Source organism: Halictus rubicundus, chromosome 12 (assembly GCF_050948215.1).
Source record: "Halictus rubicundus isolate RS-2024b chromosome 12, iyHalRubi1_principal, whole genome shotgun sequence".
Lineage (NCBI taxonomy): Eukaryota > Metazoa > Arthropoda > Insecta > Hymenoptera > Halictidae > Halictus > Halictus rubicundus.
Genome location: NC_135160.1, coordinates 3,331,556 through 3,348,556, shown reverse-complemented (window position 1 = coordinate 3,348,556; position 17,001 = coordinate 3,331,556). Strand labels below are relative to the sequence as shown.

The 17,001-nt window shown below is 35.7% G+C and overlaps 3 protein-coding genes across 6 annotated transcripts in view; all 3 read left to right on the top strand.

Moving 5' to 3' along the window:
• Positions 1 to 296: 296 nt before the first annotated feature.
• Positions 297 to 3,919, top strand: LOC143359710 (BTB/POZ domain-containing adapter for CUL3-mediated RhoA degradation protein 3). Of its 2 annotated transcripts, XM_076797849.1 has the most exons (5): positions 297 to 460; positions 816 to 1,122; positions 1,203 to 1,401; positions 1,516 to 1,666; positions 3,739 to 3,919. In XM_076797849.1, the coding sequence occupies exons 1-5, from the start codon at positions 298 to 300 to the stop codon at positions 3,744 to 3,746; spliced, it is 828 nt and encodes a 275-aa protein (XP_076653964.1). In that variant the 5' UTR covers position 297; the 3' UTR covers positions 3,747 to 3,919. The 2 variants fall into 2 exon arrangements, with proteins under 2 accessions (XP_076653964.1, XP_076653963.1); XM_076797848.1 differs by lacking the exon at positions 3,739 to 3,919 and having other exon boundaries at positions 1,516 to 3,005.
• Positions 3,920 to 4,954: 1,035 nt separating this feature from the next.
• LOC143359709 (INO80 complex subunit B) lies at positions 4,955 to 8,555 on the top strand. Of its 3 annotated transcripts, XM_076797845.1 has the most exons (7): positions 4,955 to 5,871; positions 5,988 to 6,164; positions 6,442 to 6,607; positions 6,690 to 6,876; positions 6,947 to 7,180; positions 7,258 to 7,430; positions 7,503 to 8,555. In XM_076797845.1, the coding sequence occupies exons 2-7, from the start codon at positions 6,119 to 6,121 to the stop codon at positions 7,639 to 7,641; spliced, it is 945 nt and encodes a 314-aa protein (XP_076653960.1). In that variant the 5' UTR covers positions 4,955 to 5,871; positions 5,988 to 6,118; the 3' UTR covers positions 7,642 to 8,555. The 3 variants fall into 3 exon arrangements, with proteins under 3 accessions (XP_076653960.1, XP_076653959.1, XP_076653961.1); XM_076797844.1 differs by having other exon boundaries at positions 4,955 to 6,164; XM_076797846.1 differs by having other exon boundaries at positions 4,955 to 6,122; positions 7,503 to 8,553.
• Positions 8,556 to 8,782: 227 nt separating this feature from the next.
• LOC143359708 (uncharacterized) overlaps positions 8,783 to 17,001 on the top strand; it is a 28,095-nt gene continuing 19,876 nt past the window's right edge. Inside the window, exons 1-5 of the mRNA XM_076797843.1 lie at positions 8,783 to 9,048; positions 10,262 to 10,364; positions 10,440 to 10,650; positions 12,258 to 12,424; positions 14,621 to 14,798. Of these exons, the coding sequence (XP_076653958.1) occupies positions 8,918 to 9,048; positions 10,262 to 10,364; positions 10,440 to 10,650; positions 12,258 to 12,424; positions 14,621 to 14,798 (790 nt within the window). The 5' untranslated portion in view covers positions 8,783 to 8,917. The remainder of the gene's footprint in view (positions 9,049 to 10,261; positions 10,365 to 10,439; positions 10,651 to 12,257; positions 12,425 to 14,620; positions 14,799 to 17,001) is intronic.

The following is a 17,001-nucleotide window of genomic DNA, read 5'->3' as shown; positions in this document are numbered from 1 at the left end:
CTAGTTACTCACCAAAATGGAGGTAAGATAGGGTGTATTTTTTTATCGAGTCACAAGACAGAAAAGACGAGTGAATCGTGCCGTTTGATAAGGTGTTCTCGCCGTTTAAGATGAGGTTCACGAATGACACAAAGTGGTTTGTGTATTGATGTTCGTTGGTTGTTCGCGGTGCCGTCGAGGAGTCGCGACGTTTCGTTCTTTTCCGATTATATTTTTGATTTGACATTTAACTTTTTCGTTCGAACGTTCGTTGCCATCGATATCTGAGGTTTCGATATATCGTCGTCGTTGTTCGTTATGTCCGGAGATCATAAACCAGAAATTAAATATCCTTCGGAGTACGTCAAGCTCAATATTGGCGGTTCCTTATACTACACAACCGTAGGTACACTCCAAAAATATGACACTATGTTACGTGCTATGTTTAGTGGTCGCATGAAAATGACCACCGACACTGAAGGTGAATTGTTTTATAATTATTTCATTTTAATACTATACAGGGTTACTATGAAAGAATCAGACACTTTCGACATTTTATGGTATATGTCTCGAAATTTGTACAACTAAGCTACAAATGAATATTCTAATAAACGCACTAGGTCCTCATTGACGCTTGTAGTATCTGTCATTGTACGTTGTTTATAAAATCATCTATCTCCTTCATAGTAACCCTGTGCTATTTCTTATATTAGTCGCTATCAGATCTTAAATAATGTTAAAGACTGTAACAACCTGTTTGAAGACTATACAGTCTTGTTATAAATCAGTTATAAAAAATGCATGGTCCTTTAGCTAATGTATAATTTAATTTGCAGGCTGGACAATAATAGATAGGTCTGGTAAACACTTTGGAACAATCTTAAATTTCTTGAGGGACGGCTCTGTCCCGTTACCAGAGAGCCCGAAGGAAATGGCTGAACTGCTCGCAGAAGCAAAGTTTTATTGCATCGGCGAATTAGCAGAATCATGCGAGCAAGCGCTTCTTCGAAAGGAAGCAGAGCCCATTTGTAGAGTTCCACTAATCACTTCTCCAAAAGAAGAGCAATTGTTAATTAACAATACCACTAAGCCAGTGGTAAAGTTGCTTATTAATAGGCACAATAACAAATTTTCATATACAAGGTGATACTACCCATTTCATAGAAATTACAGTACACGGTATTGCGAAGAACAAATAAATATAAAAGGCTTTGTCTTTGCAGTTCGTCAGATGACAATCTGTTAAAAAACATAGAGTTGTTCGACAAACTCTCTCTTAGATTCAGCGGTAGAGTGCTATTTATTAAAGATGTGATTGGCTGCAGTGAAATTTGTTGTTGGACATTCTACGGTCATGGCCGCAAGAGAGGAGAAGTTTGTTGTCACTCTATTGTGTACGCAACAGACAAAAAACACACTAAGGTAACGTTAAGCGTACAGATTAATTTAAAGATATATTCTACAATGTATGTAAAAGTAGTAGACACAAGGGGAAGGTAAAGGAGAAAGTAAAGCTTTATAATTCACAACATGTAGGTTGAGTTTCCAGAGGCCAGAATTTATGAAGAGACATTAAACATTTTGTTATACGAGCACCGAAATGGTCCTGACCAAGAACTAATGAAAGCGACTTCTTCTCGCGGTGCAGTCAGCGGCGCACCACTTTGTACATCAGATGAAGAAGAGGGTGAGCGTTCATTGGCTCGCCTTCGTTCCAAGAAACACCAATTGACCAAACCTCGTTCCCCATGCCTCCCTACTACTAACTATTAAAATATGAGCCAATATAAAATAAGATGTGTGAAAAAAGAGATGCAAAGAAGATTCCATAAATACTTGTATGTACACAGTGTTCGAAAACAGGTCGGAGAAAATTCAAGAGCTGATTGTTCATGACACAATATAAGACGAAAATGAAGAATAAATAGTTACAGTTTCGGCTTAATTTTCAAGTTACTAATAATTGGAGTCGACAAATAGTAATTTTTATTCTTGATTTTCGTTTTCTATTATCATAAATTAGCCCTCGAAATTTTTCTCACTCGTTGTCAAATACCCTGTACATATATGTACAAATATTTCGTATGTATATATGTGTCTCTGCTTCTTTTTTGTGTAAAACATAAGTTGAAATTGTTAGGACTGGTTGTATGATGGGCTCCCATTAAGTTTGACGTCACACACACTCATATTTTCTTGGTATATAGATATACATCCTAATTATTTCACATATCTGGGATCATTTACGGATATCTTTTGAGTTCGAACAGAATGACAAGTTCGTCTTGACTTAATTCATACTTAGGAAATAAGGTATAGAGTAATGGAAAAGGTTTTCTTATTCCTTATTTTCATATTGAGAATTTGAAGATAAGTATCTTTAAGAGAACTAAGATGCAAGTACTATTTATGTGCCAAATGTTAATATCAAATGTTAAAACTGAAGTAAAAGTCGAAGTTGCCATTCTGTGACTGATCAAATTATTTACCATCTTATACTCTATAACAACCTTTAAGCAGTTATTTAGAATAACAATTGTAAAATAGGTTGAACAACATAGGACTGCATTGTTACCTGTTATAAGTATTATTAATATTATTATTACTATTATAGTTACTATTATAGTTACTATTATACTGATATGATTATCACAACTATCATTAATATCATTAGCATCATAATTATCATTACTTTTATTACTATCACTATCACTAGTATTATTATGAATTTAACAATGTTTATATCTTTTTTTTTTTATTAAAAAACAAAATTCTGCATGTCTGAATAAATTAAAAAATGATAAACTTGTTTGCTTGAATTAGTCAACTTAAAAATTCTATTAAACTGCTTAAAGGGTGAAGTGGAGTAAACACTGCCAGTAAATATCTACAACAGAGTATATAAAATGGTATCAGCCAGATAGAACTTAAGAATTACTTAAAAATATAATTGGTTTTCCAATGTTACTCAAAATTATAATCATAGGTCCTGTATCATGAATAACATAATAATTTTTATAAGCGCATTAGCTTTGTGTTAATTTCTATATATCATTCCAAAATGTTGTACACTTTTTCTGATATTAATGCTTTTTTACTTTAATTATGCACTCAGTTTATGGACACGTATACGCTGTTATTTATTGAATACTGCAAACTGATATTAGCATATCTTGCTTGATATGGTACAAAATCCTACATTTAATGAAGGGACCATATGTATTCCAACTTCATACCTACAGTTATTTAACAGTAGGGAATTTTTCATATTCTTTCTTCAATTGCTAAATCCAAAAATGATTAAACTATGACATATTTCATTCTCCCGAATACAAGACGATATTTATGCTAGCAATATGGGAAAGCATGAAGTTTCGCAACAAAAGAGAAAGATTTAAGTTCCTATATTTTTATATAAGAAAATTTTGGAATTGTAGGTTGTGAGTGTTCATATTTAATATAAAACTACTATAGTTCATAAAATTAATGTAATGTGTAAGTTAAGCTAAATTCAATATATATATATATTTTATGTTAATAAAAATATATATATATTATGTTAATGAAAAAAATTATCGCTGCTTGAATTTTTCAACCTAACGGTAGAACACAGTTTTAGCGGCCTTCTTGTAGTCAGGTAAAACCGACACGAGCATTAACATTTGTTCAAGTTACATATTTCTCATATGTAAAATAATAGAATTAGTCGTTGCTAGAAATTAATTGAAAATTATACTGATTATTTATGTTTTCTTTCAGGAAACTAGTACGTCCCATCAAAATACATAGGGTAGCCATGGTCCACTTATTAAATCGACGAAAATTTCTAATCTAACAACACTGTGCAAGCCAGCAACGTTTATATTTTACAATTGTTTTTGAAATACGCAAAAGGTTTTGTCTTGTATCCGGGTGAATACAGTACCTTTTACTTTTTTAATGTTTTTTTTTATTCATGTAATTCATAAATCATTAATAAAAAGACGCGTACCGATTTCTTAAGAATCGAGTGAATACCGCTCACACGTCGAAGGAATATTTCTCAATTCACTGTTTCCTGAGGCGTTTGCATTTGTTTACACGTTTAAAACTATACGTAGCAAACATGTAAAATGACACAAGCCGTGGAGTTTGCAGATCTGCCAAAATATCTTATCCAAAGGCAAACGTAAAGTACTGGATGGTAATACTGAAAGAAATTAAAAACGTTTGATCCATTTAATGAAAACAACCTTGCTCTGTGTATAAATACTGCTGTAATTGTTATAAACAAGCAATAATAATATTATATTCTGTATCGTTGATGAGAGAAAAAAAAATACATTACGCTATAGTTGCAGATCTAAATAACATTAATGTTACGATTATACTAATTCGTGCTTTGTAAAATACTGTTTATCTCTGCATGCGCGTTTACTAAGAGAAGACTGACTTGTAAAATATTTTTCTTCAAATGTTATTCAAGAAGAATGAATTTGCAAGAAGTGGAGGGGCCATTAAATATCCGAAATAATTTTTATTTGGAGAACAGGGTATTTTTCTAAAATGTAAATGAGAAGGTTTTATTATATTCGCTAGATGCATAATAAAGAAAGCAAAGTAGGAATGCAGAAAGAAATATCAATGTGGAATATATAAATACATATATTTATTTCTCCTCAATAAACGAATTGAATCATATAAACGAATATATATATACTACATTAACAAATCTTCTTGTTTCAAATAAAACCTAGGAAATTATTCTTTTCAATTATTCTATTAAAAATATTAATAAATATTACTGTGATATGGAAATTGGAATTGCATAATAAAAATAGCGTTTAATCCTTGTATTTCCAGTATTATTCATTTTAAAAACATTGATGATCTATAATGTTATTTTATAATTACAGATTCTGTGATTCTTTTTGTGTATATTCATTGATATTTCATTAAACAAATCAATGTAATATATAAATTCCATTTCAAACTTTATCTAATTGTTAATATATATGTTTCTATTTTAACTTTATACGAAAGGAAGCAAACAACTCGTTGACCCAAAAAATTGCCAACATTATGGACACAATATGTAGTAAAAAATATGTTATATAGTAGCATTTCTAAATACATCATAAGAAATAATAGAATATGCACTATTAGAAATTGTTTGTAATCCAATCGTATATTTGAGAAACTATTTATAAATATTTTAAATAGATTTTCTTCACTTATCTAATTGTTAATAAATATTTATTTATATTGATATAAGAATATTCTTTATTATTTCCTCTACAAACGCTACACAATATTTATTAAAGGCAGCGCAATTATTTAGCGTGTAGCAATCTGAATGAATATAAATGGCGATGGAATAAAATTATAGTTGCAAATATTTATTTTTTAAAGTCAATTTTAACGTTTAAATAGAAGAAGTCAGCATTTCTTAATAATTAATAAATTTAAACATTTTATTTTGACTTCATCAATTTCATAGATACATAGATAGCAGCACCATTTAGTTTTTAGCGCTTAATTCAATATTTTGACTGATCCCAATTTGCTGTGTGAATTTTCAAAAATTTCGTTGTTCGGTATAGTTGTAGAAGAGTTTTATAAACATTCTACCATACATAGAGCGTGTCCTTTTTATAACAAACTAATTAGATTATTTTGTTTTCATTATTAATAACAGTGACGCAACATTCACTGAATGTTAATAATAAAAGAGATATTGATTAAAGAGGAAATTATTAATCAATAGTACATTGTCGAATCTAAAATTAATGACGATTACTATTTATATAATATTTCTCTACGCAACCGGAAAGCGCGATACGAGATTGTCAAAATTAATGTCTGATATAGTAAAGAGCTGCTTATTAATTAATAAATAATAATGATAACTTGGTAATTAGTTATGGAATTGTTAGTTTCAATAAGCTGTTGTTGAATTAATAATATTCAAAACTTTTTGATTGGGATCATTCTTAACCTGTGAATATCATAACCTATTTCTTCATAAGGATATAATTAATGTGAGCTCTTAGCGGATGCAGACACAGGGCACTCATAGCGAGGGGGTACTGTATATCACGCACTGCGTTTTCAACATTCTACTGCTTTGGCATTTGAAGCGGCTTTGCTATTCGATAAAATGGGTAAGACGAAAGACATAAGCACAGACGAAGATATAACTGTAGGTACGCTTTCCTGTATTTCGAACGATTAATATTTTCTTTGTGTAACAAACGGTCGAACTGATTAGTTACTGATTTTTATTTTTTTATTTTATCGCTGGGGTTAGTTAAGTACTTTTGAGGTAGTCAACAGAACGAAGCGTCAACCCTGACCAAAAGCCAGGCTGGCATCTAACAAGAAAATATTTTGCGGGAAATTTAAAAATCGGAATATGTACTCATGTTCAGTTACATTGGTTCTTGTAACGATTTTTGTACTTGTATGTCATTCTCTTTTTAGAAACCAATGAAATATCTCCACAAAAGAGGCACAAGAAGCACAAACATAAAAAACATAAGAAGAAGAAACCAGCACACGATGAGGGCGAAAGCTTTGTTAATGTTGGTGTTGAAACGGAAAAGAAGAAAGCGTTTAGAGTTAAAGTGAAGAAGGATGACGATAAGGGGTAAGTAAACTAAGAATTTACAAGACCAGAAAATACAAGTATCAAAATGAAAAGATAGAAATAATGTACTATTGCATTGTAGATTGGAAAAGCCTCGCGAGAAAGTACTGAAGACAGCTAATCTCAGTGTTGCGGGTTCGAGTACAACACCATCGCCAAAAGCCACGGCAAAGAAAAAAGTACTAAAGGGCAACAAGGGTAAAGACAGTGGTACTAGTAGCGAAGAGGAACGCTGGCTCGACGCTATAGAATCTGGAAAACTGGAAGAAGTAAATCTACGACAATGTATATAAATTCTACTACTCCAATAAAAATATTTACAAATTCAATTTGTTCTAGGTTGACGATGAATTAAAGAAGATCAAACCAAAGGATCCAAAGTTAATGACAGCTCGTCAAAGAGCCATGTTTGAAAGGAAAACCGATACTGAACCACATGCAGGTGTAGAACAACTTATGTCGCTGCCAACTGGTTACAAAGAAAAAGTTATGACAGCAGAGGCTATACAAAAGGCAGCTCTTAAGTCTTTAAAAAGGAAACAGCTTGCTGATGAAAAACGAGAGAAAGACAAGGTAATTTGTTCATTTTCCTACACTAGTTGTCTCTATAATAACATTGTAACACAATCTAATTACTCGTACATCCACAGAAAAAAACAATGGAAAGATTGTTGAAGAAACAAGAATCCAAAGCTTCTAAAGTCATTAGTAAAGGAAAACCTTCCAGGAGGCAGGTACCTTTGATCACATATCGGTTAACGGTTGAAAGGAGCTCGATATCCTTGCCACCGGGAGAGGATTTCCCATTACAGCCTACCCAAGGGTGAGTAGAAATGATTTAAAGATTTCAAACAGCTAAAATATAAATAGTAATCACACAATCTTCTGCTTGTAGAAAAGAACCTCCAGTTCCAGTACTTTGTGGTGTGAACGAGTGCAAGAACCCGAGGAAGTATTCATGCTCGAAAACTGGAGTGCCGCTATGTAGTTTACAGTGTTACAAAACTAATTTAGCGACGGTCACACGAGCATAAATATTCGTTTTTAAATTCCGGTATCTCAAACCAGATCTTTCAGATTCATCTATCGCAAAAATTTATTTTCTCTCGAGAGAGATTAACCCTTGGAAGGCGGTGTCCGGGTCTATTTTGACTTGGCGTTTAAAAAAAAATCATTTATCTATTAAAGATCGACAATGTTCAAACGGACCCAGTCATCGTCATCCGTATAATTGTGAAAAACGTTTCCAAGGGTTACTGTCGCGTAAAAGTGTTGTGAAAGCAACAGTGCGTTCCCCATTGTTCCAACGCAACAAAATGTACAGTAGAAATTATCAAGGAACAATCAAGTTAAAAATGGAATCGTCGACGCTTTGTAAATACATTTGTATACGCGATCCACCTGTGTATGCGTTTAGACGGTTGCACCATTGGACGTTTCGCAACGTCCATTTAGTACATTCGATCTCAGCGGAATGTACTGCTCAAATAAAACCAGATAAACACGTTGCACGGTGCCTTTCGCCATTTGTAAACCCGATGACCGGTTTTCTGATGTACCGTTATAAAATTCGGTAGCGGCGGCAACCCGCGCGAGCTGCAGTGTCTTCCGTCGGGACGAAAAAATCCGAATGTGCATCGAACAGAACTTGCGTAACTGGGACTAGCCTAGGCCTTGCTTTCACCATCCGAGATAGATCCAACCGAGTCGCCGTTTGATCGTGAACCGCGTAACATCGCGCTCGCCTATTTCCTGGGTCATCGTTTGGCTCTTGATCCGCGATGATAACGCCGCGATCGATATAGATCAACGACCCTGTCGCCGAACCCAGGCCACTCTGGGTTACAATGCCACGGTTCGACCGTCTCGTGATCCTCCTCGCGGTGTTCGCATCTCTGGGGACGTCGACGTCCCAGACACGGGGTGAGAAAACGTATTTGTGTGATAACTGCCATGTAAATTCAAAATTTTTCAAAAGTAACTGCAGAGAAACAGGAGTCACAGTTTAATTTTCCTTTTCTACCGGTCACGGTGAATCAAAGATAAAGTTCTTGGAGACTGTCCAGTGAACTCGTGGTAGTTTGTATCGAGCTCAGTGACAGTGGAAATTTTCAAATAATTACTAACAATTAATTTCGCATAATTTTGAAGCGATCGCGTTAATTCGAAAGTTGAAAGAGATTGCGCTTGTAAACGGTAGATGTTTTTTGCAATTTGTGAAAATCGGGAGAATCAGAGCACGGACGGGTTTCTGTTTTGCGCAACTTAGTATCGCGCGACCGTGCCGCTGCAGGGTGTACGAATCCTGTTATGATCTTTTCGCCTTTTTCAAAATTAGATGACGGTCACCACGAGTGCCTGCGTCCATGCACCGACGAGGCGTCATCGAAGAAGTTGTGCCGCTACGAGTTCTTCGTCAGCGAATCGCCCGCCGTTATCAGGTGAGACGTCACCTGGATGTGCATAAACAGCCCCCCCCCCCAAGAAAAACAAAAAAAAAATTCTGCAACGCTTTTGAAAACGCGCGACGGTTCAGTATAAATAAACACCGGCCACGTGAGGCGACAATCGAAAAACTCAACCGGACTACAAAACCGAAGAGTTTTTGTACCGGTAACGAACCTGTTCGGATCTCGGTCAGTGTCTAAGACGAATATTTAATTTCCCGTGTGATCCTAGCGAACTAACGGTTGACACAGTTGGCTACGAAGTGCATCTCCGATTTTTCTGTATCCTAACAGGTTTTGATACCAACACTCGTGGCCACGTACATGCGAAACCGTGTCGATGCTGGTAGAGCTAGATAATAGCCTCGTACACGAACGCGAATCCTGTAGTGCAACAGTAACTATCATTTCCTTCGTGGCCAAGTTCGAAGCTCGTGTATACCTAAGTTTTGAATCATTCTTATCGCGTTTCGAACATTTCTGTGCACCCGTAGGCGTGCTTTCACACATTTTCTCATATGATATTCCGACGCTTATGATCGATAGGACTGCACGGTCATCACTAGCTCACGGAGGAAGTAGATAATTTGCTTTCTCGAAAGTGTCTAACGATCGCGGAGATTATCTTCAAGAGAAATCTTCATAGCACGAAGATTGATGACGACTGATTGTTAAAATTAACACGAATTTGTTTCTGTATCGGGTAATGGGCCCAATTACTGTGCCTGCATTAATTATACTTACTTTTAAAGCATCATGAATATTTAAAAATATATAACATATATATTAACTGGTTTTAATGATAAAAATGTAGTATTCATTATGCCTTAAAAATAAGTATAAATAATATAGGCACAGTGATTGGTACCTCCACAGTAATAGGGTGCCTCACCCTAGTTTTAGATAAATTCGACCGATTAATAACAGGGAGATCTACTTTTGTATATTAACCTATTTGCATCATAAATATGAAATATGAAAAGAAGGCCTTATATTTAAGTACAAAAATGACTACAAGTAAAAGAACTTCGTATTTCAGCATTATAAGAAAAAATAAATTGAACGTATATATACGCTCCGGTGATAGTGACCAAGAAAATTGAGCGTATATATACGCTAATGATGCAAACGGGTTAAGGAATGGATCGTTCGATTTTTGTTGTAAACTGTAATTTTGCGGGGAAAAATCCTTTTCGAATGTTCGCAGTAATCGTAATCGCTCCGAACTCGAAATCGAACCGGTCCACGATGTGAATCTGAAGAAGAGCTTTTTGAGGATCAATGGGAAGAGTCCTGGTCCACGGATCGAGGTAATTAGAGACTTCGGAGATCGTTCATTGTGATGTTAGCGAATGAAAATATTGAAACAAAGCGACGATTCGCAGGTCTGTCTCGGAGACACGATCGAAGTACTTCTGTACAATCGATTGGGATCGCAGGAGTTGTCTTTGCACTGGCATGGGCTGCTGCAAAATGGTTCTTCTCATATGGACGGTGTGTCGATGGTCACGCAGTGCTCGATTTTGCCATTTGGCGGTTTCCGGTACAAACTGAAACCGAAAAGTGCTGGTACCTTTTTCTACTACGCGCATCTGGGTAAGAAAAATGTTTTCAGCTCGTTTACATTCACTATAAACAAAATAAAATTGAATTTTACAGTTTAACAGATTAGATATTCAACAACAAAGTTACACAATTTAGAATTTTTTAAATATATCTGTAGTAATGCCAGAATTTTTATTAGGAATTTTTCGGCAATATACAAATTTATAAATAATTTATTTCGAGTCCGAACGAGGTCTGAAAAAGAAGAATTCTTTATTACGTAAAAAAGAATTGACCGCCATACATTCTAAAGTGAAAGAGCAACATTGTAGACTCATTCCACCGTAATAATTATCCAGTTCCTTCATTCAAATAGTTTAATAAAATTTAATCTTTCCTGATATCATGTACAAAATTTTTATTACGAGGTTGCATTGATTTTTCTATGGAACTGCGTTTGACTACCGTAGTTTTCTAATAATCTGTTACCTGCAATACAAAACGAGATGTAAAAGCGAATTAAACGACGAATAAAGATCGGTAAAATGATTGACGACGGTAATGTTGGTTCTCAACGATCAATGCTCGTTTTTGGTCGCGCCGTAAGCTGTTTTATTGCGGCTCGTTTGAACCTACTGCAAGTTTCCCGCGCTCTAGAACGGCTTCTACTTCCGGCAGGAGAAACAAAATCAAAGTAGATCAATAATGTTGGAACCGAGTAGAAGTTAGGTTACACGGTACCTCCCTTGTGCACGGACAGCAGGGCAGAGTAGAGCGCAATACGTAGCCAGTTCCAGATACGTGAACATATCAAGTGTCTTTCCTTTAATCGTCTTCGTTTACAACTTGGAGTGCAATTGTCTAATACGCGAACGTTTTCGGTAAAGGTAGAATGATTAATAACGAGGAAGTTGCACGAGCGAGCAGGTATTACGAAACATATTTTCCTAAATGTATGATTTTGTGATAGAGAAACTTCCGTATCTGTATTTTTACTTTCCCTCTTTCCTTTTCTTGAAAATTTCTTTTCGATTACAACAGAAACATTTTAATCATTTTATAGTACAGACGAGGAGACGTGAAATTTTATTTCACATTTTACTAGAACGGAATAGTCTCTCAATTAATTCAACATTTAATAAATTTTGAACGTTACATGAGCGAATATTTTTAATCTAAAATCAAACACTTTCAAATCGAGGAAGTTATATTAAGCAACATTCGTTGCGTTTTACGTAAACCAACGATTCCACACCAAATTCTCTTGAAGCAACAAGTAAAGGGAAAAAGCATAGTACACGTATAAAAATTCGGGGAAAAATGTTACACAGTTGAAAATGATCGTTTTATAAATCATTTTTAGCTAGAAATTACTATTTAATATATTATATTATAAAAAAAAATATCGTAACAACTGTGACTAGGTAAAATAAAATAAAAATTAGGGAAATGTGGAGATCGAAGGAAGTTGATTTTTCTTGTCAAGAAGTTCCTTGCCGACGAATTTCGAAATCGGGAGGCCGTATAACAATTTATAATTTAAATCATTTTTAATTTCTATCGGAGCTCGGAGCGCTTTTATTTCCGAAATGGGAGTTCTGAGAAAATATGGGTCAATGGTAAAAATGTCGAGAGGTGTAATGGGATTGGTTTATTAGTTTCGCAGCAGGGCGACGGCGTGTACGGGTCGTTGACAGTTCGAGGACCACAAGATGACCCCAGCTTGGAAAGGATACTTCTGCTGTCATCAAGGCCACCAACTCCGCTGTCGCGGTATTTGCACCTACACCCGCCCACGCCCAACGAGTTGCTCTTGAACGGCCAGGTACTGACTTATCTAATTAGTTGATAATGTTGGGGGGGGGGGGAAGGGCTAGGGACCGTCGTTAAACGCGATAGACAGATTTATGGCCGCGATGAATGAAACACGATAGTCATTACAATAATCTTCGTCCTGGACGTCTCAGGATCAAACGAATAAAACGTTCCCTCTCTTCGAGCGACGCATACGCTCTCAGCCCTTGACAACACGAACAAACCACAGACAGACAAATTCTTTGTCATCGAAATTCCCAAAGGGAAGAATATCAAGAATATCTATACAGTAATCGACAATGTTTTCTCCAAAGGCTACACAAGGTGACCAAAAAATGTTGTACCTCTTTGAAGGGAATGATTCCGGAGGTAATTTGAAGTAATTTTTTCCTTTGCGAAAATGTTCTCCGTGGCTTTGTTGAGGAGTTATCGACGAAAAGCACGGACCAATCAGAGCGCGGCTACAACGGACGGATTCCGGCCCGGCCAATGCCAACACCAGGCTCAGCGCGAGCCGCTGTAACCGCACTCTGATTGGCCCGTGTTTTTCGTTGATAACTCCTTAACGGAGCCGCGGAGAACAATTTCGCAAAGGAAAAAGTTACTTCAAATGACCTCAGGAATCACCATCACCAATCTTCCTTTCAAGAAAGTACATTTTTGGGACACCCTGTATATCGACTACAAAATAAAATTTTTATTATTAGACTCCGTTTAGAATCTTCATCACAAGTCATGATGGGTCACACTCAATGTTTTCATTTTCACTTAAAAAGTATTGTTTGTAGAAAATTGTTAGTTAGCACATATTTCCTTGGATAATTCTCTAATGAATTAGTACGAATTGATTTTTTCCGGATACTTATAAGGAAAAGTCAACGAAGAAGGAAAATTGAATTTAAGTAGATACAGCCCGCCATGCGCAGACATAATAGCTCCACTGTAAGTAGAAACAGTTGGTAGTGGATGTTCGGTGTCCTTGTGCTGTAGAAACATCCAGCAGAGGATAGACACATTCGACGATGGACAACATAATCAAAATCGTAAATTCTCGTTAAAACGAGAGGAAGAATAAAAATAGTTTCAATTCGGTGTTTGGCTGCTTCACAAATTATAAATCACTTTTTATGGTCACCATAGTAGACATCCACATCGACGAATGTATAATTCGTTGGTAATAAATTATTTATACGATGCTTTATAGCATCTCAGTCGAGTTTAACCGAGCTAATGGAAATAGATTAATTATTTTAATCTATAATTATCCTATCATAATGAATTCGATAACATTCTCATGAATGTATCACGGTTTAATCGAGTCGAGCTGTGTGTCTACGAAATCTGTATACACATTCACAATTCATATATCGCTTTAACACCGTGTTAGTTTGTTTATACACGGTACTTTGTAACACTGCTTGCGTAACGCAACTTACGTCGTCCAACCTAAATTATTTAATAATTGCTAGGATCGATCATAAATTAATCGATTAGATAATGCCCCTGTTAAGTGAAACCATTTGTGCGAGTGATTGGAAAACAAGATAAAATAACCAGGTGGGAAATATTACACTTCTTCTCGCTTCCGGCGTGGCCAGGAACGATCGGGCGTCGGGTGTCAGGCTAAATTGCCTCTAATGAATTTTCTAACGACGCGTTTATTAAATATAACTATCCGCGAAAGCTATTTCAAGAATTCCGACTGATTCCGCGGTTTCTAGCTCCGTTGTAATGTTGTGCAACGTAAATTACGCGAGCCCTGCAAAATACTATCTCCCGATTGTTGAACGTGTCGAACGTAACGATACATTCTACGGAAGTAACGATTGCTACTCGTTACACTCCGTTATGTTTATGTAAATCGAAGTTTTTCCGATACCGCGCTCAAGTAGAAATTTTATCTTCTTTTTCTTTTTTGCTGTTTTCGTGTACTTCAAAAAGCTGTAAGATATAATAAACTTTCAACGGTACTGGCACTTTGCTACATGTATTACGAAACGCACGGTATAAATAAAAATTACAGCAGTGGTTATTCTACCGTTCATTATACTTTGTCGAATAGTTTTCACTTTTATTTTATTTGCATTTTGATTTTGCTTGCAGAAAATCGTATAAAAGGGCGAACACTTTAGTCGTAATAATTTAGAGCTAATCCTGCGATAAACCGAGAAATTTGCACTTCGACTAATTACGCTTTTTCTTCCAGGGCAAAGGAGTCGTTATAAAAGTCGATCATGGCGGACGATATTTATTCCGAGTCATCAACGCCAATGCGTACAATTGTCCCGTTCGGTTATCCATTTCCGGGCATAATTTCCGTGTGCTGGCAGCTGATGGCAATATGGTCCAACCGGTGACGGGAAAATACATCGTTCTGTTTCCGGGTATGCCGACTTTTCATTATTTCCTTATATGCTTAATATTCGATAATTACGGAAACTTTAGTAACAAGAGAAACGCGTTGACTTCGAAGTTCACGTGTTAAGGTCCTTCAATATTAAACATTGGAACGCCTTGAACAATAGAAACAGAGCTACCAAAAAGAGAAAAAACAGAGAAAGAACAAAGAAAGCTTCTCTTTAAATTTTATGCTTATGTTCTTCCGTTCAAAAATAATTTTTCCTTTCCCTTTTCCGAATTCAAGTCATCGCAAGTCAAATAGTAAAAGTTGTATACAAATATAAAAATCGCAAGTTCAGTTTCAACCGCAGGACGGTTGATATTACGTTAAAATGAGCCGAAGATATGCAATTAAATTTTTTGATAATATTTTTAATCATTGTGAAGAAATAGTAGGGCAAGGAACCCAATTACTATGGGGTTACACAATAATTAGGACCCTTACCCTAGTATATGCAAAAGTAGAAACGGTCTGTCACGGTCAGACAACGAAACGTCGAATTAAAATATTTTATTCCATACTTCCGGCTCATTCTTTCTCAGTATGAACAATGGGATATTTTACGTGTAGAATCGAATATCGTTTTTGCGTTAGAAACGAGAGATAGACTGTTTTAATTCGCAGTACCGCGCAGAAACTCGACGTTTGACGCACGTAAGATGCATCGATTGCACGTGCAAGTCAAATCTGAGATTTCATACGTTCAGTTTCGCCACGACCCGGTATAACACGCGCAATCGCGCCTCTGACAATGCACGTTCGGTGAAAGCTGGCCCAACGGCCGAAGATATATTGCTATCGAATGAGATTGATCGCGCTGTAGTGAAATTAGATCGAACCGACGCGTAGAATATGTTGAACCGTGTTATAAGTATATCTGATCGATACTGAATTTTGTATTTCTTCGATCAACTCGGTCTGAGCAACTATAATTAATATTCGTTTGTTATAGATTTTACCTCCATTGTTCAGAGCATCGACTGGTACTAGTAGACTGCGGATCTTCATGCATTTATGGCATATCAAAATTTTTTAAATACAAGACACTCTGTATATTGATTAAAATTGGTAACGTATTTTATTGAAATTAGTAAAATATTTTTATTTCATTTTTACCGCGAGGAATATTTTAGTCAATGGAAGACAGCGTCTTCCCACTTCAGTTTCTTTTAAACCAATGAATATTGTGATTCGCATAAAGATCCGCTAATTATTAGAATCAGCATAGTCGTTCGTATCTTATGTTTGAATATTTTAATATTTGTTATGGGACTACATTCTTCGAAACAGAGAAAGGGTTCTATTACGGTGTAAAACAAAATTTTATTTCTCAGAAATATATGCTGTTCGTATTTCGAATGCGGATTGAGAAAAGTGTATTTTATTTATAGAAATGCTCACGGGTTTAAGAAGAGAGCAGTTTGAAGATTCAAGCTGAATGCACTCGTTGCATCTTGATTTTCTTTCATTTTATTCTGTGCACATTGTTCGTGCGAATAGTGATGTGTCAGTGACTAGGGCAGAAGAGTGTACAATTTTTGGAACTGGGTGTGAAGACGAAACATCAGTACTTTTATCATGTTGATGATCAAGGAACTTGCTATAATGAAGAAAGGCGTATACATGGAAAGTAGAAGATTCTGCTTGAGTGGACAAATAATCTCAAGAATATTATCAATATTTCAATATGTGTATTGAAAGGATTCCTGGCCGAAGAAGAGGAATGTGCAAAATGAAAATGTTCTGCATTAATTAGAAAAAAAAAGAAGCCAAATAAAAAGCTCCTTCATCTTTTCACGATTGTAAAAAATTGGAAACAGTAACAAATACTCGCAACGTTTCACCTGTTTTCAATTTCATCTATTCATTTGCGTCAGAAATCCACAAAATCCGCAGTCCAGTGATAAAATTGAAATTTTATATCGCTTTACACTACTTTAAAAATGTACACCATCTAACTGGCGCACACTGTAAAAAAAAAAACAACATTCCGCGACGAGTGAATAAAATCGGAACGCAAATAAAGCTAGAATTAATGGTGTACACGTCAAAAAAGGTAGATTTAACCTTTTGTACCGCGGAGCTTAATTTTTAATCCGACGCGAGAGTCAGGAGAAAAATGGTTTTGCCGGGCGTTAGGCGAGTTAGAGACACGCCTGTACAATTAATCTTCCTTTGTTTCATAC